This window comes from Corvus hawaiiensis, chromosome 30 (assembly GCF_020740725.1).
Source record: "Corvus hawaiiensis isolate bCorHaw1 chromosome 30, bCorHaw1.pri.cur, whole genome shotgun sequence".
In the NCBI taxonomy this organism is placed as follows: Eukaryota; Metazoa; Chordata; class Aves; order Passeriformes; family Corvidae; genus Corvus; species Corvus hawaiiensis.
The window spans coordinates 7486581-7505541 of NC_063242.1; the positions used below are offsets into that span (position 1 = coordinate 7486581).

An 18961-nucleotide genomic window follows, 5' to 3' on the forward strand; every position below is an offset into this window, starting at 1 on the left:
ACAGACTGATTCAGCAGTCAATTCTTATAGATTAAATTTGGTTAAAACCAAGGGCATTCCAACACCTTACAGTTAAAGATGTAAAACATAAATCAGAGTCTACTTTGTCCCCTTCTGGGTAACATCCCAATTCTCTTACCAAACCCTGGAGTAGGGAAGGGATATTGATTGATAAACACTAGGGTCACTTATTTTTCCTCTAAATTTCAAAGTAATGTTATTAAAAGCAGCAAGGAAAATCACAGCCAAATTAGGAGCTTGATGCAATTCCTACACACAAATGATTAAACCGAAAAATGAAACAAATGCAAAGTTTCTGAATTCTGGACATAAATCCAAACCATGCTACTTCAGCCTACAGACAAAACAACCCATCCACAATTTTAATCAAGCAAACCTCTCTCCCTGTCAATACCTACCACTCACACCAACAACTGTCATCCCCTTTCTTCTCCTGGTCACCAAAACAGAGTTCACTTTTTTGCCACCTCCTTCTGCCAACTTTTAACAGTATTTTTCTCAACCTGTGGGCCAATCTTTCTAAACCATGATGATAAGGACAGAAGTCCCTTTTTCAGCTGGGATACTGTATTTTAGGACTGCTACTTGCCTTAGCACTAAGTGTTAAACACCAATTTTTGCACCATCAGACTATTTCCCATTAGTCACAACGCCTGCACCCTCAGAAAGGGCTCAGACCTGCCCTGTGTGGCCACAAGATGTGTTCAGAGTGAGGTGCCTGTGGCCTAGAAGAAGTGCATTATCTTGGACATCAAAGCAATCTACAGTAAAGTAAAATATTAAAAGGGCACGTCTGTAAAAGCAGTAGTTACAGGTGCCACACCTCTGTGCATCTCGATAGCTGCCATTTGGAAGTGCATTGAATTGGGGGACTCTATGCAGCTGGGATATTCGTCTGAATCACTGTCTCCAAATACCAACTTAAGTATGCCCCTTGTCTCTTCATCAAGCACAACTAAATCATTATTATTATCCCATTTAGCAAACAAAGTGCTAAAAACCCATTTTATTAAGGGGGAAAGGTGGTCTTGACTATTCTGTATGAATTGTTAGAGCATTCTCAAACAGAAGAGTCCTCCTACTGCCTGTATAGGAGTCACCCACCAGCCAATTCCACCACGTCACGGCAGACTTCCAGGCCAGGATGGTCTTGCACAACACATCCTGGGATCTGTACCAGTTGTTTAAAGGTGCTGGGAGCATTTCTGAATAAAAGTTAATTGCCTCTACTTCAAGTAGTTTTCTTAAATACTAAAAAGAGAGACTATATACTGATGGTCAGGTTTGCAAATCTAACAAAATTTTAAGGTAAATGAACAAAAAATGGCAAGATGTTACCTAACTTCATATATTTTTCTAGCATTTTCTTGTTAATTTTTTTTAAAACATATGCAAGTTTGGAAAGCTGTTATGTAGGTTCACCTCATTTTTCTTTACTGAAGTAAACGTGGACACAAGTATATGATAGGACCAAATGGCAAAATGCAGATAGAGAAACTAAGCTGGCTCTGGAACATTCACTTCACATGCAATTATCTCTGATCTAAACAGCTGCACCAAACATATATTTTTTGTTTGGACACATCTGTAGCTATGATGTGTATAATTAATTGTTCGTTCAAAAATGCAATTTCATGATGCATTTGATTATTTAGATATAAAACAGTTTTAATTCTCAGAGCTGACTAAAAATAGTGGTTTTAATTTATTCCTGCTGCCTACAATTACCCACAACCATGTATTTTTAAATATTTCCAGACTATAAAAATTACTAATTTTTGCCACTTGTGTTTATCTGCATTTAGACTTTGATTTGGATAAATTAAGCTCTCAAGTGTTCCTTGCTTTATGAAACTCTGCATGTTGTACACTTCAACACAAATAAATGACTTCTACCATTAGAGGTTTAAATAATGTAATGTATTTCATGCTCAGCCTGAAGCTGGATTCCAATGAAGTTGCTAATGCACGTAATGATTAAGTGTAACTCAAATACTAACTGTGTTGTTGAAAACATGACAGGCAATAATTTGGTCTATTATATTCTGCCATTTAATTCCCTAGTACAGACATTCTCTGACACGTTATGAAGCAATGATTTACAATTATTCAAGCTGCAAAGGTCAGAAAGTGACATTATAATCATCTACACAGAGATCCCTTCTAATGCACAAAAACTAGGTAATACCACACAAAAATAGTTTTACTAGAGTAGCAACTTTCTATTTAAGATTTCCCAAACTGCAAAAGTATAAATAATTAATTTACATTACAGTACATTAAGGCATCCTTGAAAATATAATGTTTTTCCTGCTCCTACCAATAAATTTATGAATAAGTCTTTTTGCTTGCTAAAAGCAATCTTAAGCGAAGTCTTTCCCAAAAACTAGCCTGAAATTATTAGTAATCAGTTGAAAAATCTGAAAACCTAGAAGATTTTTCAAAACACAACACACAGGAGTACAGCCAAGTTTTTTTGATGCAGCTAGTCAAAGCACATCCTTATCTATCAAGAAAGAAGATCTATCAGTCACTATGCTCAATATAGGTGAGTAGTTTTGTTTAGACATTCTCCAAGCAACCAGTGTCATTAAAATAGTGAACTTTACACAGATCTTTAACATTAACAACAGCAGCAGAAGTGAGGCTATTTCCATTCTTGGGACACTATAACTGTCCCCAAAGCTTATTTATATGAGGCTTTAAAAAACAACCAAATTTAGCAAAACACTTATTTATCAGAACATCTTATGATATCTCCAGAATTAATTGAGAAAAGGAGTTTCAAAGCAAATAGAGAACTAAGGAGCAGAAAGTAATTAAATATTAATACCTCGAGCTACCAAAAGACCAAAACAAAGAACGAAGCGGGGGGGGGGGGGGGAACCACAACCACCCCAAAACATCACATCCAAAACCTACAAGACATAACTACTCTAGCAAAATACAGAAAAAATCCAATCTTTTTGACCCCCCTCCTAATTCCTTTGTGGCTACAAAGGCTTACTTTTGTTCTCAAAACACATGACTATTATATATTAAATACTGTATGTGCACTAAACATAATAAAGACATAGCTACAAATGCCCTTTCGATTTGTAGGAAGATAGCAAAAAAAGTTTATGTGCATGTTTTAAATTTTCCTAACAATCCAAACCTACCTTACACCCATCTTCTTCAATCAGTTTTTAAGTGGTCAAAAAGGAGAGAGGAAAAAAAAAAAGGAAGAAGCCACTCTTACTTGAAACATGTAACTACAAACCCCAAAACTGTGTTTCTAAAAGCAAAAGCAAGAAAAAGGCAAAGGAATAATAGACATTTTTTTAAATCAAATATTGCCTATAAATTCTGTTCCAAATCTCAGTTGCAGAACAATGCATTTTTCATGTCCTACCTAAGGGATAAAATTTGAGAAGTGCACGATAAGCCTTTTCACCAGGCAAATGAAACAAAAATTTTAAATGCTGGGCAACCAAGATTTGCTCACCTAACCCAGGGTTATCAGCCAATTTCAGAGTCAGACTTTCAGAAATGAAATTCAAATATGAAGCACTTTGCTACCCACAGAAAATAGACATTACTCCTGAAATAATGGGATATACTTTACAGCCATGGATATGGAAAAGAAAACAATTAACACACATCTGCGATAAGGCAATGAGTAGCAGACGGTTTATTCCAAATGTTAAAACATTAGCGGTGTCCAATTTCTGTGTCATGTAGTTTCTGCTGTGCAGCTGAAGAAAAACAAACCCTGAACTTCAATTAAAAAAAAATAAAACAACACAGCAAAATTACTGCCTTTTTCAACAACTAGCTGAATTATATATTGTGTACTTTGTAGCATGTAAATATGAGGATCATTTGGAAAACTGAGACACGGCAAACCCTTCCTAAAACAACACCAAAAATACGCTTTTTGCCTTTTTTCTTAAGACCAAAATTTAGAAATAATTTTTCTTTAAAAAAGGTGGTATTTTGAGACCACACCATGATGTTGCACTGACATTTCACCTTTAAAAAGTGCCCAAGCAGATTCAAAAGCTTTTGAAACACAATTTATCCTCACAACTAGCAGAGGGCTTATTACTGAGAATCTAAAAGTCAGAGGATAGAATATTAACTACTGTAGAAAAGAAAACATAGTGCAGGACCTTCTGTTTGTGACAAAATTACAGAGTTAATGTTCCTGAAAGATCACTTCACCTTTTAAAGCATGATTTTTAAAAAGGTAAAATTTATAGCAATTAAAGCTAATGAAGAAATGCAGCATGAGCTGCTTATGTTCAGGAACTAATAGGTCCACTGAGCATTTCTAAGATTATTTAGCCATCAATGATAATGAATTGACATTGTCAGTGGTGTTAATGTACCAATGCTCTATAGTGCCACTAATCCGATAGCCAATCCTAGCAATTTTATTTTTTTTATGTTGCTACTTTATTTTTTTAGCCAACACGCTATCCAGTCCTTTCAATTAAAAGAGCACAAATACAGCACAGGCTATTAACACTTTTTTTCTCCTCTTCCACATATAAGATGGTATATTCATTATATGGACTGTGGTTCAAACTCCTCTGGTCATTCCTCCTCCTAATCCCGCTCAATTCTTCAGGACTGTTAGCTACAGTGCAAAAATGACTTTCCCAGATAAATCAGTGTTATTACATGATTGTTAAAATACATTTTTGGTGCACATTAAATGAAATGTGATGATTATTTAAACAGGGATATAAACCAGATATTTGTAAGCATGGGTATTGTGGTGTATGTCTCTTCAGCCAGTTGTTTTGCCATATCTAAATAGCATGGGTCCACGTTGTTGATGAAAATTAAAAATACACAAAAATGGAAAATAAGTACCTGCTTGGCTACCAGGTATGACATGTCAGCAATATAGAGTAAGCGATGAGCTTAGGAAAGTGACTACATTTCAATCTAAAGTTTAAATCATTCATGCATGTTTTGCTCTCTCTCTTGCATAAATGTTGTGAATCCCAACAGAGAGTTGAGCAATTTCTGAGACAGGTTCTGTCAGACATGTCAATCCTGAAGTGATAGAATGAGTTTTTGAAAAAATGAGGTACTATGCCAAATCCTAATAATTTTAATTCTCTTTCTTTCTTTTATAAAAGATATCGTATTAGCTGGTATGAATTTTTTTTTTTTACTTTTCCTCTCACAATGAAATAGTCAAATAATATGATGATTTTTCAGTTTAAGTTAAAAGGGAATTGAACCAACAACCAATGTCAAGTTTGTGAACAACTTCTAAAGAAGAGAGTTTAGCCTTTGCTAAACACTTCTGTGGATCTGTAGTTTTTAACTATCTTCCATGTCAAATTCTTTGCAATTCATAAAGTAGAGACAGTAAGTAAGATTTTTAAAACAATATAAAATACCCTACTTCATTTTAACCATGCTTCAAAATAAGGAGTAGGACAAGTTATTCTACTACACATATACAGTGGACTTAAGAATTGGGCTCATACATTTTTATTTCTTGTTTCAAGAAGTTGGCGATTAATTTTCTTAAGTGAGTAAACCCATCCAAAATATCTCATAATGCTGCATGCAAAATTATTTGAAAAACAGAGAGATGAATCAGTGAAAATCACTCAGCTGCATCTTCAGCTGAAGATTCACTTGTCTTCTAAAATGTCTAACTCACTTTGTCCTGCAGTAGATCGGTACACTAAGGCTGAAAAACCTCCTCCTGCTGAATATTATCCCCAGCATCACACCACACCATGCATGTGTGCACTGCACCATCTAATTGAACCTGTGCTCTTCTACACATTAGCCATAAGACTGCTATAGCAGGTTACACAGGTTTGAGTAAAATGCTTTTATATGATGCATATATTAGTTCATTTCTTCAGCATAATAACATTAAAATATATTTTTAATCAGAACTAGGGTATTAAAATCCAACTTTGAATGTCCTATGATGTACCATATATGCCATGGCATTTTAAAACCTTTTAAACATTTCTGCTAAATTAATTAGTTTTGCATTAAGGAGTCTCAATGCCTCCTATTAAATGCAACACATTTGAAGGACAATTAAACATTATGAACGATCCTTCTGAGGAAATAACGATTGTAAAAAGAAAACAAGATTTTTTGGGTAACAAACAGGAACACAAGCGCACATAAAAGACTTCAATTTATTTTAAAAGTCTTATGCCTGCAATATTTTAGATCCGTTTGTTTGAAAAATCTGTCTTCTGTTTTGTTTTCATAAAGAATGAAAACCCTAATGGAGTCCAGAAATCTGTTAATGGTACTAAAATTATAACAGTATAGCAAAAGAAAAAACCCCACACAGTAAAGTCTATATTATATATTTTTTATGTCTTTAAATGGAATTTACAGTTCTCCCTGGCAATGTGAATGAACATCCTATAATTTAGTCAATTTACAGATTACAGGTTCAAATTGACCTTGTAGCCCATAAAATTGCTCATCTTCAGTGCAGGATTAGAAGTGGGAAAAGAATGTCATAACTGTATTTAAGGAATTTACCATAACAATGGAAAGGAGGATATGCATGCATAATTTTAGCCACTCTTGCTCACATCACAGTTTTCAATTCTGAAACAATGCATATTCTGCGCTCTTCTCCTGGTTAAGCATGGTGGAGACTGTTTCAATTTACTCACCCACAGACATGACACTTGTATTCCCTCATCCCAAGGTGCCTCTTGACATGGTTTCTGGCATCTCCAAGCTGAGCTGTTGCAAAGTGGCATATCTTGCACTTGAATGGCTTTGATCCTAAGTAAAATTTAGCATAAGATATGAGTTGAATTAGAATAAAATATCACCCACGGTTAAAGAAATAAAAATTCCTGAGGAAAAATAACCTTTTGAAAACCTATTCCACATTTAACCTGCTTGAGATTTTTGCCTAATAAAAGAAGTATCTTGTACATAAATTTATAACTCCCAAGACACGGACAGTTATATGCTGTACATTACTCATTAAAGTTTCCTTAAATTCAAGATCACTTATGCTCTCTCAACTTGTAATCTGGTCTTTTTTCTTATCATTAAAAAGCTCACAAAATATATTAAAATGAGATGAAAATCTAACAGTTAACATTTCAACAAGATAGCCAAAGTTGTTCTACACCTTTGCCAAATGCTGAAACTCAGGTAATGGTCTTAAAGTGGCTTGGTATTGGTTTAAACTGCAAAATGTACTTGTTTTTTCAGCAAATATCTTTAAAGTAAAGTAATATTACAAGTCTTCCAACTTTGAATAGATTTCACATTAGCATCGGTATTTCAGATTTGTTCTGTCACACACAGCAAATGATTCATCACCTAGCTATTGTAATGGCATGCAATGTATGAATATACAGTGGATAAAATATTATGCCTTTATGACTGTTTTATGGTCAAGAATTTATGATTATTCTGCAAACCAGAAGTATTGACATTTTGGCTATTATTTATTTCAAGAACAAACTTTAATATTAAATGTCTGCTGCAGACCAAAGAACTCTGAAATTATTTCTCCAAGGAAAAAGTATCAGCCTATTTCTTGTATCACATCAGTTCAGCAAAAAGTCAAATTATTTGTCTATCTTAATTAATGGTGATGATCTCTCGAGATGGAAAAACATCTTTTTTACTGACATAGTTAAATTGGGCACATGTCAGTCCTCAGGTTATTATGCAGCATTCCAGAAGCACTTTCCAATTTTCTGACTACTAAATCCTTAAATCAATAAATCAAAATCATAGAATTGCAGTTAAAAGTAAGTACAATATGGTCACAGAGTCTCCATATTATGTTTAGTATATGTTTTGTGAAGTACTTCTTCCAATACAGTTAAGCATAATATGAAATATGGGATCTTTAATAAATATACATAAAGAGCTCTGATAAGAAAAATGTTGCACTGTATCATACTTGATCAATGAACCTTTTTGCTTTGCCCTTGAAAATAGAACATCCTCCAAGAATCCACTGGTCAAATTGAGGATCTTAGTAAAAATTTTTAGAGTCTTAAATTTCAATTTAATTCCCAAAAGCTAACGAAAAATGAAGCATTTAATTTTAATCTCCTAACTGAAATAAAAAAGTCAACAGTACTAAGCACGGGCAGACAAGGTTGAATATTTCACAGTTCAATGACAATGAAGCCAGATCTCTTAATACTTCCATTTCTACTGTTGGAAGTAGATGTAAAATATATTTAGCACCTCAATGGTTATATCTAGTCAGCTTTATATGTTTAAATGTCAAAAGCAGGTTCAGACTTCAGCTCACAGCAATCACATTCTATCCATCACACTGAAAAAAACCCAGTTTATTTAAATGATCCTGATAAAACTGAATTAATCATTAATTTGGTGACATTTCAAATCAACACTGCATTCTACAGAGACCAGTGCAAAAAGAACACCCCCATCTTTGCATTAAAAGACTACTAAAAGTTGACGTTTTAACTTAGGATCTTTAGTTGGACAATTAATGACAACAAGGCCATAGTTGTTGGCGATTATACTGCTCTTTTTTCTCACAGAATTCAAATACCAAGTGGATTCTATCCTATGTTCCCTTAGTTTCTCTCCTACTGATTAAATTGTAAATTCGTTCCTCATTCTGTTACTGCAGGTGTCCCACAGGGCTTCCATACAAGACCTTTGCTGTTTTCCCTTTACATGACTCCTTTGTGAAGAACTCGAGTTCAGAACAATCGTGACTACAGTGTGCTGACAATACAGAAATGTATTATTCTGTTGACTGCTCTCATCCAAAAATCACTGAGGCCTTGAGGGGTTTTGATTTTTTCTCAGATCCAGAGCTGAATATCTGTTAACATCTCCGTTTAAACGCCATGAAAATTCAAGTGCTGGCAGGCTCCAGTCAGTACTTATCACCTGAAACAAAAGCAGTGTATCTCCCTTTTAGGTTGCTGGTGCCAAATTTGTTCCAGTATGTTCTTGGATGGAACAAGCCAACATTTTATACTAGAAATGAAGACATTAGATTCAGATTTAAATTAATGGGAGAAAAAAAAAAATCTGTATTTGCCATAAAGCTCTCTAAAACAATGTAAAGCACTTAACCATTTCTTAGCCATATTTATCATCAACTTCAGTGCTTCTCTTATGCTGTTTTAAACTGTGATACTACTGGATTCACATTTGGCTTTTAGTTCTCAGAAAAAAAGAGAAAAATACTTTCATTATGTCATCTTTTCAACCACATTACTCAAAAAAAAAAAAAAAAAAAAAACCAAAAATACCACCAAACTACTTTACCCACAAGTTATGGCATGAAAAACAAACGTACATTTTCTGATGGTAGCAGGAAACAATACCGCTTTTAACAATTGGGGGAAAACCAAACCAACCAACAACAAACAAAACAAAAATACAACAAAAACAACAAAACAAACAAAAAACACTACCACCACACTAAATTGAAAATTAGACTAAACTTAAGAGTTCAGGTCAGGCAGACACAAACCATTCTACTGTTTTGTAAAAAAAGACTCGAGCTGCTTTACATTAGGATAATACAGACCCAAAGCTATAAGAAAAAGTTCACTGTCTCAGCTTTAGGCCAGCCAAAGGCAACATCACCTGCACCTGCAGGCATAGCTGTGTTCCTAGCTCAGGCCCAATACAAAGTGACCAGAGCCACATGAAATGTCATCATACCATTTCCTCCTATGCTTAGGACAGGAGGAGTAATACACCATCCTTGCAACTGCCATTAACTGAGAAATCTGATGAGAAAAGAAACAAAGATGATGTGGTTGCAGGTGATTTTTCCTCAGATGTTGATTGTTAATTAAGTTTATGGGACCTCCATCAATTGCAAACTAAAAAGTCTTCCACCTCTACTACTCCTTTTATTTTTCTTTACGCTTCCTCATTTTCACTTGTCAACATGTGATGGACTTACTTGTTAGGTCCTCTCTAGCAAAGCTTCCTTTTCATTTGCAATGTGAAAATCTCCTACATTATTTAATGGTATTTTGAAACATTATTTTTCTATTAATGGAAATTATTAGTTGTATCTTTCTGCAACTTTCCCTTCCCTTCCCTCTGTCACCCCAAACCATCACTGATTACTTAATTAAAAAAAGAAAAGGAGTTTGTGATGGTTACACATACATACACACACACGTAAATAAACATATTTATGGACATCCAGACACTGATAAATGACTTTTTTAAAAGCACATAATCAGAACACTAAAAGGGAAAATGTGTGGCTGTGCTTTTATGTACCTGTTGTTACCCTGGGACAGGTGAGACGCTGGCAATGCTGTACTTTGCCTCACCAATGTTACAAGAAGTGTTCATACAGTTGGTGCAGTAGGCCATTTCCCTCTGCCATCACTCCCAATAACCTAAATAACTTTGTTACTAAACTGCACCTACTGTGATACAAATGGGAAGAAAAGGTTCTATAAAAAGAAGACCACAAATATGAAAATAGAGATTGGAAGAGAAAGCCTTCTTCCCATTAACTATTAATAAAAGTCTCCACATTACTATTTATGTGAATAAGCAAAGCCTTAGAAAACATTTCATTTAAAGTTGCAGTGAGAAAGAGGGCAGATAAAACACTGTTCTGTAACCCTTCTATACCTCTGCTTCAAAAAATTACTTGCAAAATTAAATGTATTCCTTTACTGCTTTGCATATTTAGTGCTATCCAAAAGCACAATAAAAATATACTCCATGATAAGACCTACACAGAAGATGTTAAAAAGTACACTAACTTTTACTAAATGTTACAATCAATGATGTAACTTATGTAAGTAGGGTTGCTTTGTCATATATTGATAGTTACCTCACTTTCACATCCACATTAACTTGATTTTAAATGCAATTAATACATATAGTCAAGGAAGACTAATGGACTACATTCTGCACTTAACCTGGTGGACATTTTCAAATGGCACAAGTGACCAGTGCAAACCTATTTTGCATTGTAAACGACTAAATAAATCTTAATGGATTAAGAATGATCAGCTATCAACACACAAGGGAAATTAAGTGCTGAAATGCCTACATTGATTATTTTAAATTATTAGCCTTACTCTGTTCTTGAATTTGTATGCTTTTAGTGAGCTTTAACACATTTACAAGACTTATTGACTATAATTACAAGAGAATTCAAGTAATGGACACATCAATTATAAGCAACATGTCTTGACCAGACAGTTGCATAAAGAATTCTAAAGAGAGCTCCATTAGCATCCTCCCCCTTAGTTTTATTCAGTTTTATCTGCCGTAAGAGGGCATATTAAGGGCTTATACAGCTGTTCTGACCATGTGAACATGAGCATCCCTCTAAAGACTTAACACTGCATTCGAAGTTGAATATTAGCTGAAGCAATACAGATAACTACGTTATTGACAGGACAGAAGTAATGCTGAAAATATTAAGTATGTGAGTTATTGGTATACATGAATACTGCAGTTATAGTAAAATACTTTGAAAGGTTTGAAATACAATGTCCCTGTTCCCCAAGATTAATTTTTAGGATTTGTTGTCCAGTCACGCCCTTGCCTTTTCATAAAAAACGTTAGAAAACTATTTTAGGATTATGCCAGGAATTACCATTCTTTCAGGCTTCTTTTTTCTTACCTTTTTGTTCTCTTCCTTGTAACCATGCACTAAGTTTCAAATACTGCATGAATTTAAACTATAGCTTCCATAATAAGCCATTATTTAAAAGTACAGTAAAATAAACCTTACAGTTTTAATGAAAATATGTTCATTGAAATGTGAATTTATTATTCAAATCCACTCATAAATTCAACCATGGAGACACCACTTGTCTAAGCAGAGCTCAGTGATTTAGAAAAGCTGTCTATTTAAAATAAAGAATGTATGGCAGGTTTATAGAAACATCGCAGTGAATTTTTACATAAATTTAGAACTGCAGCTTATGCATTTTTCTACAGAAATGTTTTTAAATTTTCCACTTAAAATTAAACATAAAAATAAATTGAAAGTGTGATTAGCACAGAAACTAAATCAGATGCTACATCCCTGTGCAACACATCAGCACTGCACACCACCTTCCAAAAAGGCTGACCAATTCCAATCCCTATAACTTATTTCTACAAAAACCTCTTGTTGCTTCTTATTAGTATTTATTTAGGAATGATGTAATATCAAATGCCTATTCTGAAGCATTATGTAATGCTGAAAGTTTCACTTAATTGAAATGAAATAAACAATTTGGATATTAAACAACTGCACGGAAGAGAAAGTTAGAAAGAACAGCTAATTGTTCTCTCAAACCACCACTGCTTCATTATATAAATTTAAGAACCAATCAATGGTTACAATTTAGATTAAAAGGAAGAAAATCTCTCTATATGAAACAAAAAGCAGAAGGGTGACTGTACTTGAAATGTTTTTACATTTTCTGCCCTTTGATCACTGTATTTTCGTACCCTTTTTAGGTAATTTTGCATTTCATCAGGGGCTCATCAGGCGATACAAATGCCAGCTCATAAGAAATACTAAAGAGTTTAATAAGCAGAAAAAGACCAACGGTATAAATCACTCTGTTTGAAAGAGAACACTTGCAACAACAGCGTTTCCATACCTGTGTGGGTACGGATGTGAGCTAGGAAGGCCATGGAATTGCTACTTCTACACATCTTCCCACAATACTTGCAGACATTGCCTTGGTTCTCTTCCCTCTCCCTGTTTATTTGCTCAGTGTCTTCAACAATGTATTTATTCACTTCCCTCAGCAGCTCCTCATGTTGCTCTTTGATGTGGAGAAACAAGCTCTGCTCTGAATCGAAGGGCTCTGTGCACTTCAAACACTTAAAGGTTGCGCCTCCTTCAGGCAGCTCCTCCACACTCGCCTGCTCATTTCGCATGTGCCCAGCACTGGCCAAGTGCTGGTGAAGGTTGCTTTCTGTGTAAAATGATTTTCCACAGAGTAAGCAATGAAAATGCTTTTCTTTTGAAGGATGTTTCATGGCTATGTGAACATTTAGTCCGCTCAAACCATCTGCTAGAAAACCACAGTCATCACAGCGAATACGTGTCGATTCCCCAAGGGAAATTCCTTCTGACTTCTTCTTTTTCCCACCACTTGTTGAAGTGTCTGCTTTCACTGTGAGCTCACTAGCTTTCACTGCCCCTGACATCTGTCCTTCTGCAGAATGGTCAGTGGCCTCCCCATCTTGATGACTTTTTAACCTCACTATAGAAGAATCAAACTTGCCAACATTTTGCATTGCCTTTCCTTTATCATCAGCACTGATAACTGTTCCTAAAGCCTCATTACTACTTTCTTGCATGCCCTCAGCTGTTGAGCCATCTGCCTCCCAAACACTGTTATTTATAGTTACTTCAGCTTCATGTTGTGCTTCCATAAGGGCTTCTTCCTCCTCCCCAGTAGGATCCTCTCTGAAACTTCTGTTACCATCTAAACTACGTATATTTTGTACCGTTTCTCCAGTGTTTCCAGAAAAATTTGATTGCTCTACTGCACTACTTGTTTCTGGAAGACTTAGCATAAGTGGGTTATTTTTCTTCTGTGATTTTTTTTTGAGACTGTCTTTGTCTCTACACGCTGCTTCTGGGTTTTCACTGTTTTCTTCTAAGCTTTCCACACCTTTTTCTGAATTGAAGTTTGTGTTGCTTGATCTGTTTTGATTTTCCGCAGGGCAATCATCATCTGAGTTGAGCAGCTCCTGACCATGCTTACTTTTCTGCACCTCACAAGTACCTGTTTCTTTAACTGGTACTTCCTTGACAAGTTCAACAACTCTATCTTTTTGAGGAGTTTGCTGGACTCCTTCACAAAAAGGGTTTTCTCCTCCATTTTTAGGCTCCTCATGAAGTTCACCTCCTACTGCATTTTGGGAACTGACATCTTTAGAGATTCCCGGAGATGTATTTTCATCTAAGGCAATGCACTCAGTTAAGCTTTTACTCATATGATCACCTTCTGATGCATCACTGGCACATTTTGTTTCACCTAAAATAGCTTTTGATTCTCCTGCACTGCAGCGTTGCTCCTCTTGAGGCAAAGCAGCACCTTCTTTAGTGATATTTGCTGTATTTGCTTCCTCCCCAGAAGAACAAACGAAAGATTCTCTTCTAATTTTATGTTTCTCTGTTGCTGCGTGCCTTATCATCTCTCTGCGAGTAACAGCATAGTAGTCACAAGCCATGCAGTAGTATTCAAATTGTTTTGTATGTTTTCGCTTCACATGCAGCTCTAGGGAAGCAGCAGAATGAGCACTGAAGCTGCAGTGTACACACTTCTTGTCATTTGCACTGATGGCTCTTCTCTGGAAGCCTGGGTCAGAGTCCTGAGCAACCCTCACTGGTTCCAGCAACACACGTTGGTTTATATTTAATGGATTGCTACCAGGCTGCAAATCTGGCAGCCTACTGGCATTTGCAGCTTTTAGCTCAGCATTTCCTTGCTCAACTTCCTGACTGTCTACGACAGCATTTTCCAAATCTGATGACTGGCCACCATCCTCAACATGTTCAGACAAGGCAGTCATGGGGCTGTTAATCTTCTTGCTCATGGATTCAAAATTACCTCCTTCAGGGCTAACGATGATCTCCGAGTTCTGTTTTCCACATCCTTCTATTTCAACACGACTTTTGTGTTTTTTGGTTGCACAGTGACGTTCCATATCTCCTTTGGTGACAGTGTAGTAATTGCAAACCTTACACAAATAGCTGTACTGATGACTGTGCTTTCGCCTGATGTGAACAGTCAAATTCGTAACACTGGAGGCCAAAAGGCCACAATGGGTACACGTCCTAGAAATAGTACCTTTAGGTTTCCCTCCTTTGGATGCACTAGCTAAAACCAATTCATTTCCACCAATCCTTTGCTCAAGTGGAACAAATTCCTTATTTCTTGATATGTTTTCCACAGACGAGGATGAAACATGTATAATTTCTTTATCCAACTCTGCATTTCCACTCCCAGAAATGGAAGTATCCACCACTGATTTAATGCCACCAACACCAACGCAAACCTTTACAATACATTCTTCAAAACGTAGTCCAATGTTGTTTTTCCTGGCATTTTCAAGATGCTTGCTTCTTTTGATATGTTTCTCCATTCCTTCCTTACTGAGAGAGTAGAGATTACATGCTTTGCAAAGGAAGTGATACTCTTGTGCATGTCGGAGTTTTATGTGCCTTGTAAGAACTGTGGAAGACCTTGTCTTATAAAAACACTTTTTACATTGAAATTGGGTTTTATTCAGAACAGAATGCTTTAGTTCATTTCTATGATTTATGAAGGAAGTATCTGGAGTTTTTGCTTGCATTGACATTTCCATTTCCTTTGCAAGTCTTTGGCTATTGTTTGCTACTGAGTCAGTGTAAGGTACCACTTGCAAGGTCTGATCGCTGTTACTCAGTGGAGTAGCTTGCTGAAATAATGATCCATCATGTTTCTCATGTTTTTGATGATTTATCAGATCTTCTTCCAACTGAAAAAAAAGAATGCAAGCTGGACAACTATGGGACATATTATGGACTTCACTCATATGGCTTTGAAGGCTGACCACATTCAAGCTGCTAAATGAACAGAGTTGACAATTAAAGCTACAACCATCCATCCAGTGTTTACTGTCCTGACAGTGTTGCTTCATGTCTTCCCTGACTCCAGAGGAATAGCTACACATCTGACAATGCAACTGGATCCTTCTTGTATGAAGCTTTGCAACATGAGTTTCCAGACTTTCTTGATCATGAAAAACATGACCACAATCCATGCAAGTATGAAGAGCACCATCATCAGCAGTAAGTTTAACTTCAGAATCTTTAGCATCTGCAGTGCTAGAAGAAGGGGTATTTGGCTTATGTTCAGTAAGATCTTGTATTTCTGCAGCAGCATTACAATTACTTTTAGCATCTGTTTCTAGTTCTGTATGTGACATAAGGCTTGATTCATCATGTTTAAGCTGTGTGCTGGAGATAGGCTTCAAATATACTCTCTGAGTTTCAGATTTGGGTCTCTTACTATTACCCAACAAGCTGTATCTTCTTTTAACCTGCCTTTTTAATCTAGAAGACCTACTCTGTCCAAATGGAGACCTTAACAAGAAAACATTTCTTTTGTGTTTAAGCTTACCAAATCTCCTCGTCCTGTGTAAACTGCTAACTAGCTTTTTGGTAGTTGGAAGGGATTCTGTTTTCTGCAAGATATTTTCTGATGGTCCTGGTATTTCTAGTTTTTCAGTACGGACTTCATCATTTCCCTCTGCACCAGAAGCAAGCAATGTTTCTTCTGTCATAGTATCTGTTTTTTCAGTGGGAATATTTGAAGATGGTATCATTTCAACAAGTTCACTGCCATCATTTTGTTTAGACAAGCTTACTTTTGAGCCTTTCAGTGTACTGCAAACACTTAATTCTTTTGCATCAGCAGTTCTTGCCCTTAATTTATTGGTCCCAGGTTTTCCCCTGACATTCCCTTCTTTGGTTGCAGTAGATTGTTGGTTTTTAAAGGATTTTTTGGTCAATATCTGTACAAATCCTCCCCGTGCAGCAAGATTTTGGCGTCGAAGGTGAGTCTTGCCAAGGAAATGAGAATTCAGGAGACTCTCTTCAGCACTCTGAAAACCACAAAGATCACAAGAAAATATCTTGGATTTCTCATGATCTCGCTTAACATGCATATGCAACGTTGAACTACACTCACCTATGCAACTACAGTGAGGGCGTGTTTGCTCTTTGGATGATTTAGAGAGGCTTTCTCGTTTATGTTTTTCCTTATCAGAGCAGGAAGGTAAACTTTGGTCACTCATTTTGCCTTTAGGATCATTGTCTATGTTTCCAACTGTACAGACAACACTGAGTTCTTCTGAAGAATATAATTTATCAGGAACAGCAGCTGACACGTCTTGTGAATGTTTATTTTCCTTGTGAATTTTCAATATGGCATCAGCAGCAGCACATCTGAAATCGGAATGTAGGCACAGGATATCTGAATTAAATATGTCACTACCAGGACAACTGGTGACTCCTTCCTTCTTTACAGCTCCAGCTACCATACTACCTGCTTCTCCAGCTAAAAGTTTTTGCAATTTCCTTCCACTGTCTTTCATGTCTTCTGAAGAACTCTGCTTTCTTTTTCTGGAGACATTTTCAGATTTCTCTGCTTCAACAACATCCAGGTTTGGTGATTCTGACAGTGCTGTTTTGTTTGTGCCATTCTCTTTTCCTTTCTTTTCAAGGTCCCTGAACACTTCATCTGATACAAGCCTTGTTTTCTGCTGAGATGAAGAGTCACATCCAGCATTTTCTCCTGATGTATTTCTTGGGGATTCTTCTGTCAACTCAACTGGCAAATTCTCATCAACATCATCTTTCTTCTTATTTTCCTCCCCATCCATTCTTAACAGTGATATTATCAAATGTAGATCATTTGGTTTAGCACCTACAAAACAAAAGAGTTATTATTAGTCTTTTATGCAAACTTAAAGATTAAAAGAATCAAATTTTAAAAAACCCATGCAATATAGAAAATTAAAACCATGGAAGGAAGACAGACACAATGAAAGATATGAGGAGACATTTTCACCATGGTATCTAAACCACCTTCTGGGCACTTGGTTACACAGGTTTCACTGTGATGAGCACCATGTGAACAAACACTTAGATTCCCACAGTTTTTATGTAATCGAGTAATCTTCTACATGCTTTAAACTTGGGCAGACAAACATGACCTTTGCTTCTGGAAGTATATTTAGGACACAAAATACTAACAGCTTTCAGGGAACTGGTCATGGAATATTTAACTCTTCATGAACTAGAAAATCAGCTTCCCAAATTTAAAAGTTCCAAGGAGAAATAATCATGACTGCAACAAGCAAAACAAAGCCAACAGAAACGCTAAATATTTTAAGTACGCAGCTTGCTTTCCTTCCTCTGCTTAGATTACCTGCTGAAGAGAGAAAACACAAATAGAACCATGTTCTAAAAGAATATGCCACAAGTATAGCTCCCCATCATTCCTAAAATATCCTCTAAAATATTGTTTCCCAACTGGGGAGGAGGAAGAAGAAAAAAAAAAGTCATGAAATAACAGTGCAGAGAGGGGCAGCACCTTTGAAACCCAGCACAAACTCTAACCATCCAAATCCAGTTACCAAAAGCTTTTGCTCAACTGCCCAGTGTGACCCTCCTGCTCCCAAGATGTCACCACCAGAAAACTGATGCTACCAACACAGTTTACAAGAGGGATGGGGATGGGAAATCAAACTTTGACATTTATTATCTTTTCATTTTGATATGAAGCAACTGAGAATTGAAAATGCATTTCATTTTAACAGATTATTAAATGCTAAATGTTTATCTATGTGCTTTACACTATGATTTAAACATCAATTTGCTGCAGATCCAAGTATTCAGTTTTTTGTTCAGTTACCCATTGAACGAGGCCATGACCACAATTGTAAGTACATCCTGACAAGATTAAGTAATTGCAAAGTTGATACAGATAATGTAGGGTACAAAAAACTATTCAAGTACATGCTAAAAAAAATAATTATGCTTAATTTTGAGGACAAAGTAGGAAAGTATTAAACTGAGAAAATAAATTCAAATCAGTTCGACTTTATACCCATGGAAGTAAAAAAGTGTTTTTCTGCTTAAGAATAATTTATGGAAGGCCCCTAAGGAATTGAGTGCACATTAGTTGCATACACTGAACAGTTTTTCAACTGTAGGTCTCTCACTGAGCTGAAGCACTGACCAAACCTATACCGAGCTAGTTATTCCTAAATAACAAGAGAATAACCACCTCTAGATCACAACAGCCCTTTGGAGGATCACAATATTGTCCCCTAAACGTGGCTTTCTGATTCTTATGCACTACTATTTTTCTTTGTTCCTACAACCAGGATAGAAACTTATCACAGTTAGTCAGAAGGAAAACAGTCAGGG

At 36.0% G+C, this 18961-nt stretch overlaps 1 protein-coding gene across 1 annotated transcript in view; it reads right to left on the reverse strand.

The window, feature by feature from the left end:
• ZNF407 (zinc finger protein 407) overlaps positions 1-18961 on the reverse strand; it is a gene marked incomplete at its 5' end in the record, with an annotated part of 336763 nt that overhangs the window by 290780 nt on the left and 27022 nt on the right. Inside the window, 2 exon segments of the mRNA XM_048289163.1 lie at positions 6687-6801; positions 12624-17453. Of these exon segments, the coding sequence (XP_048145120.1) occupies positions 6687-6801; positions 12624-17453 (4945 nt within the window).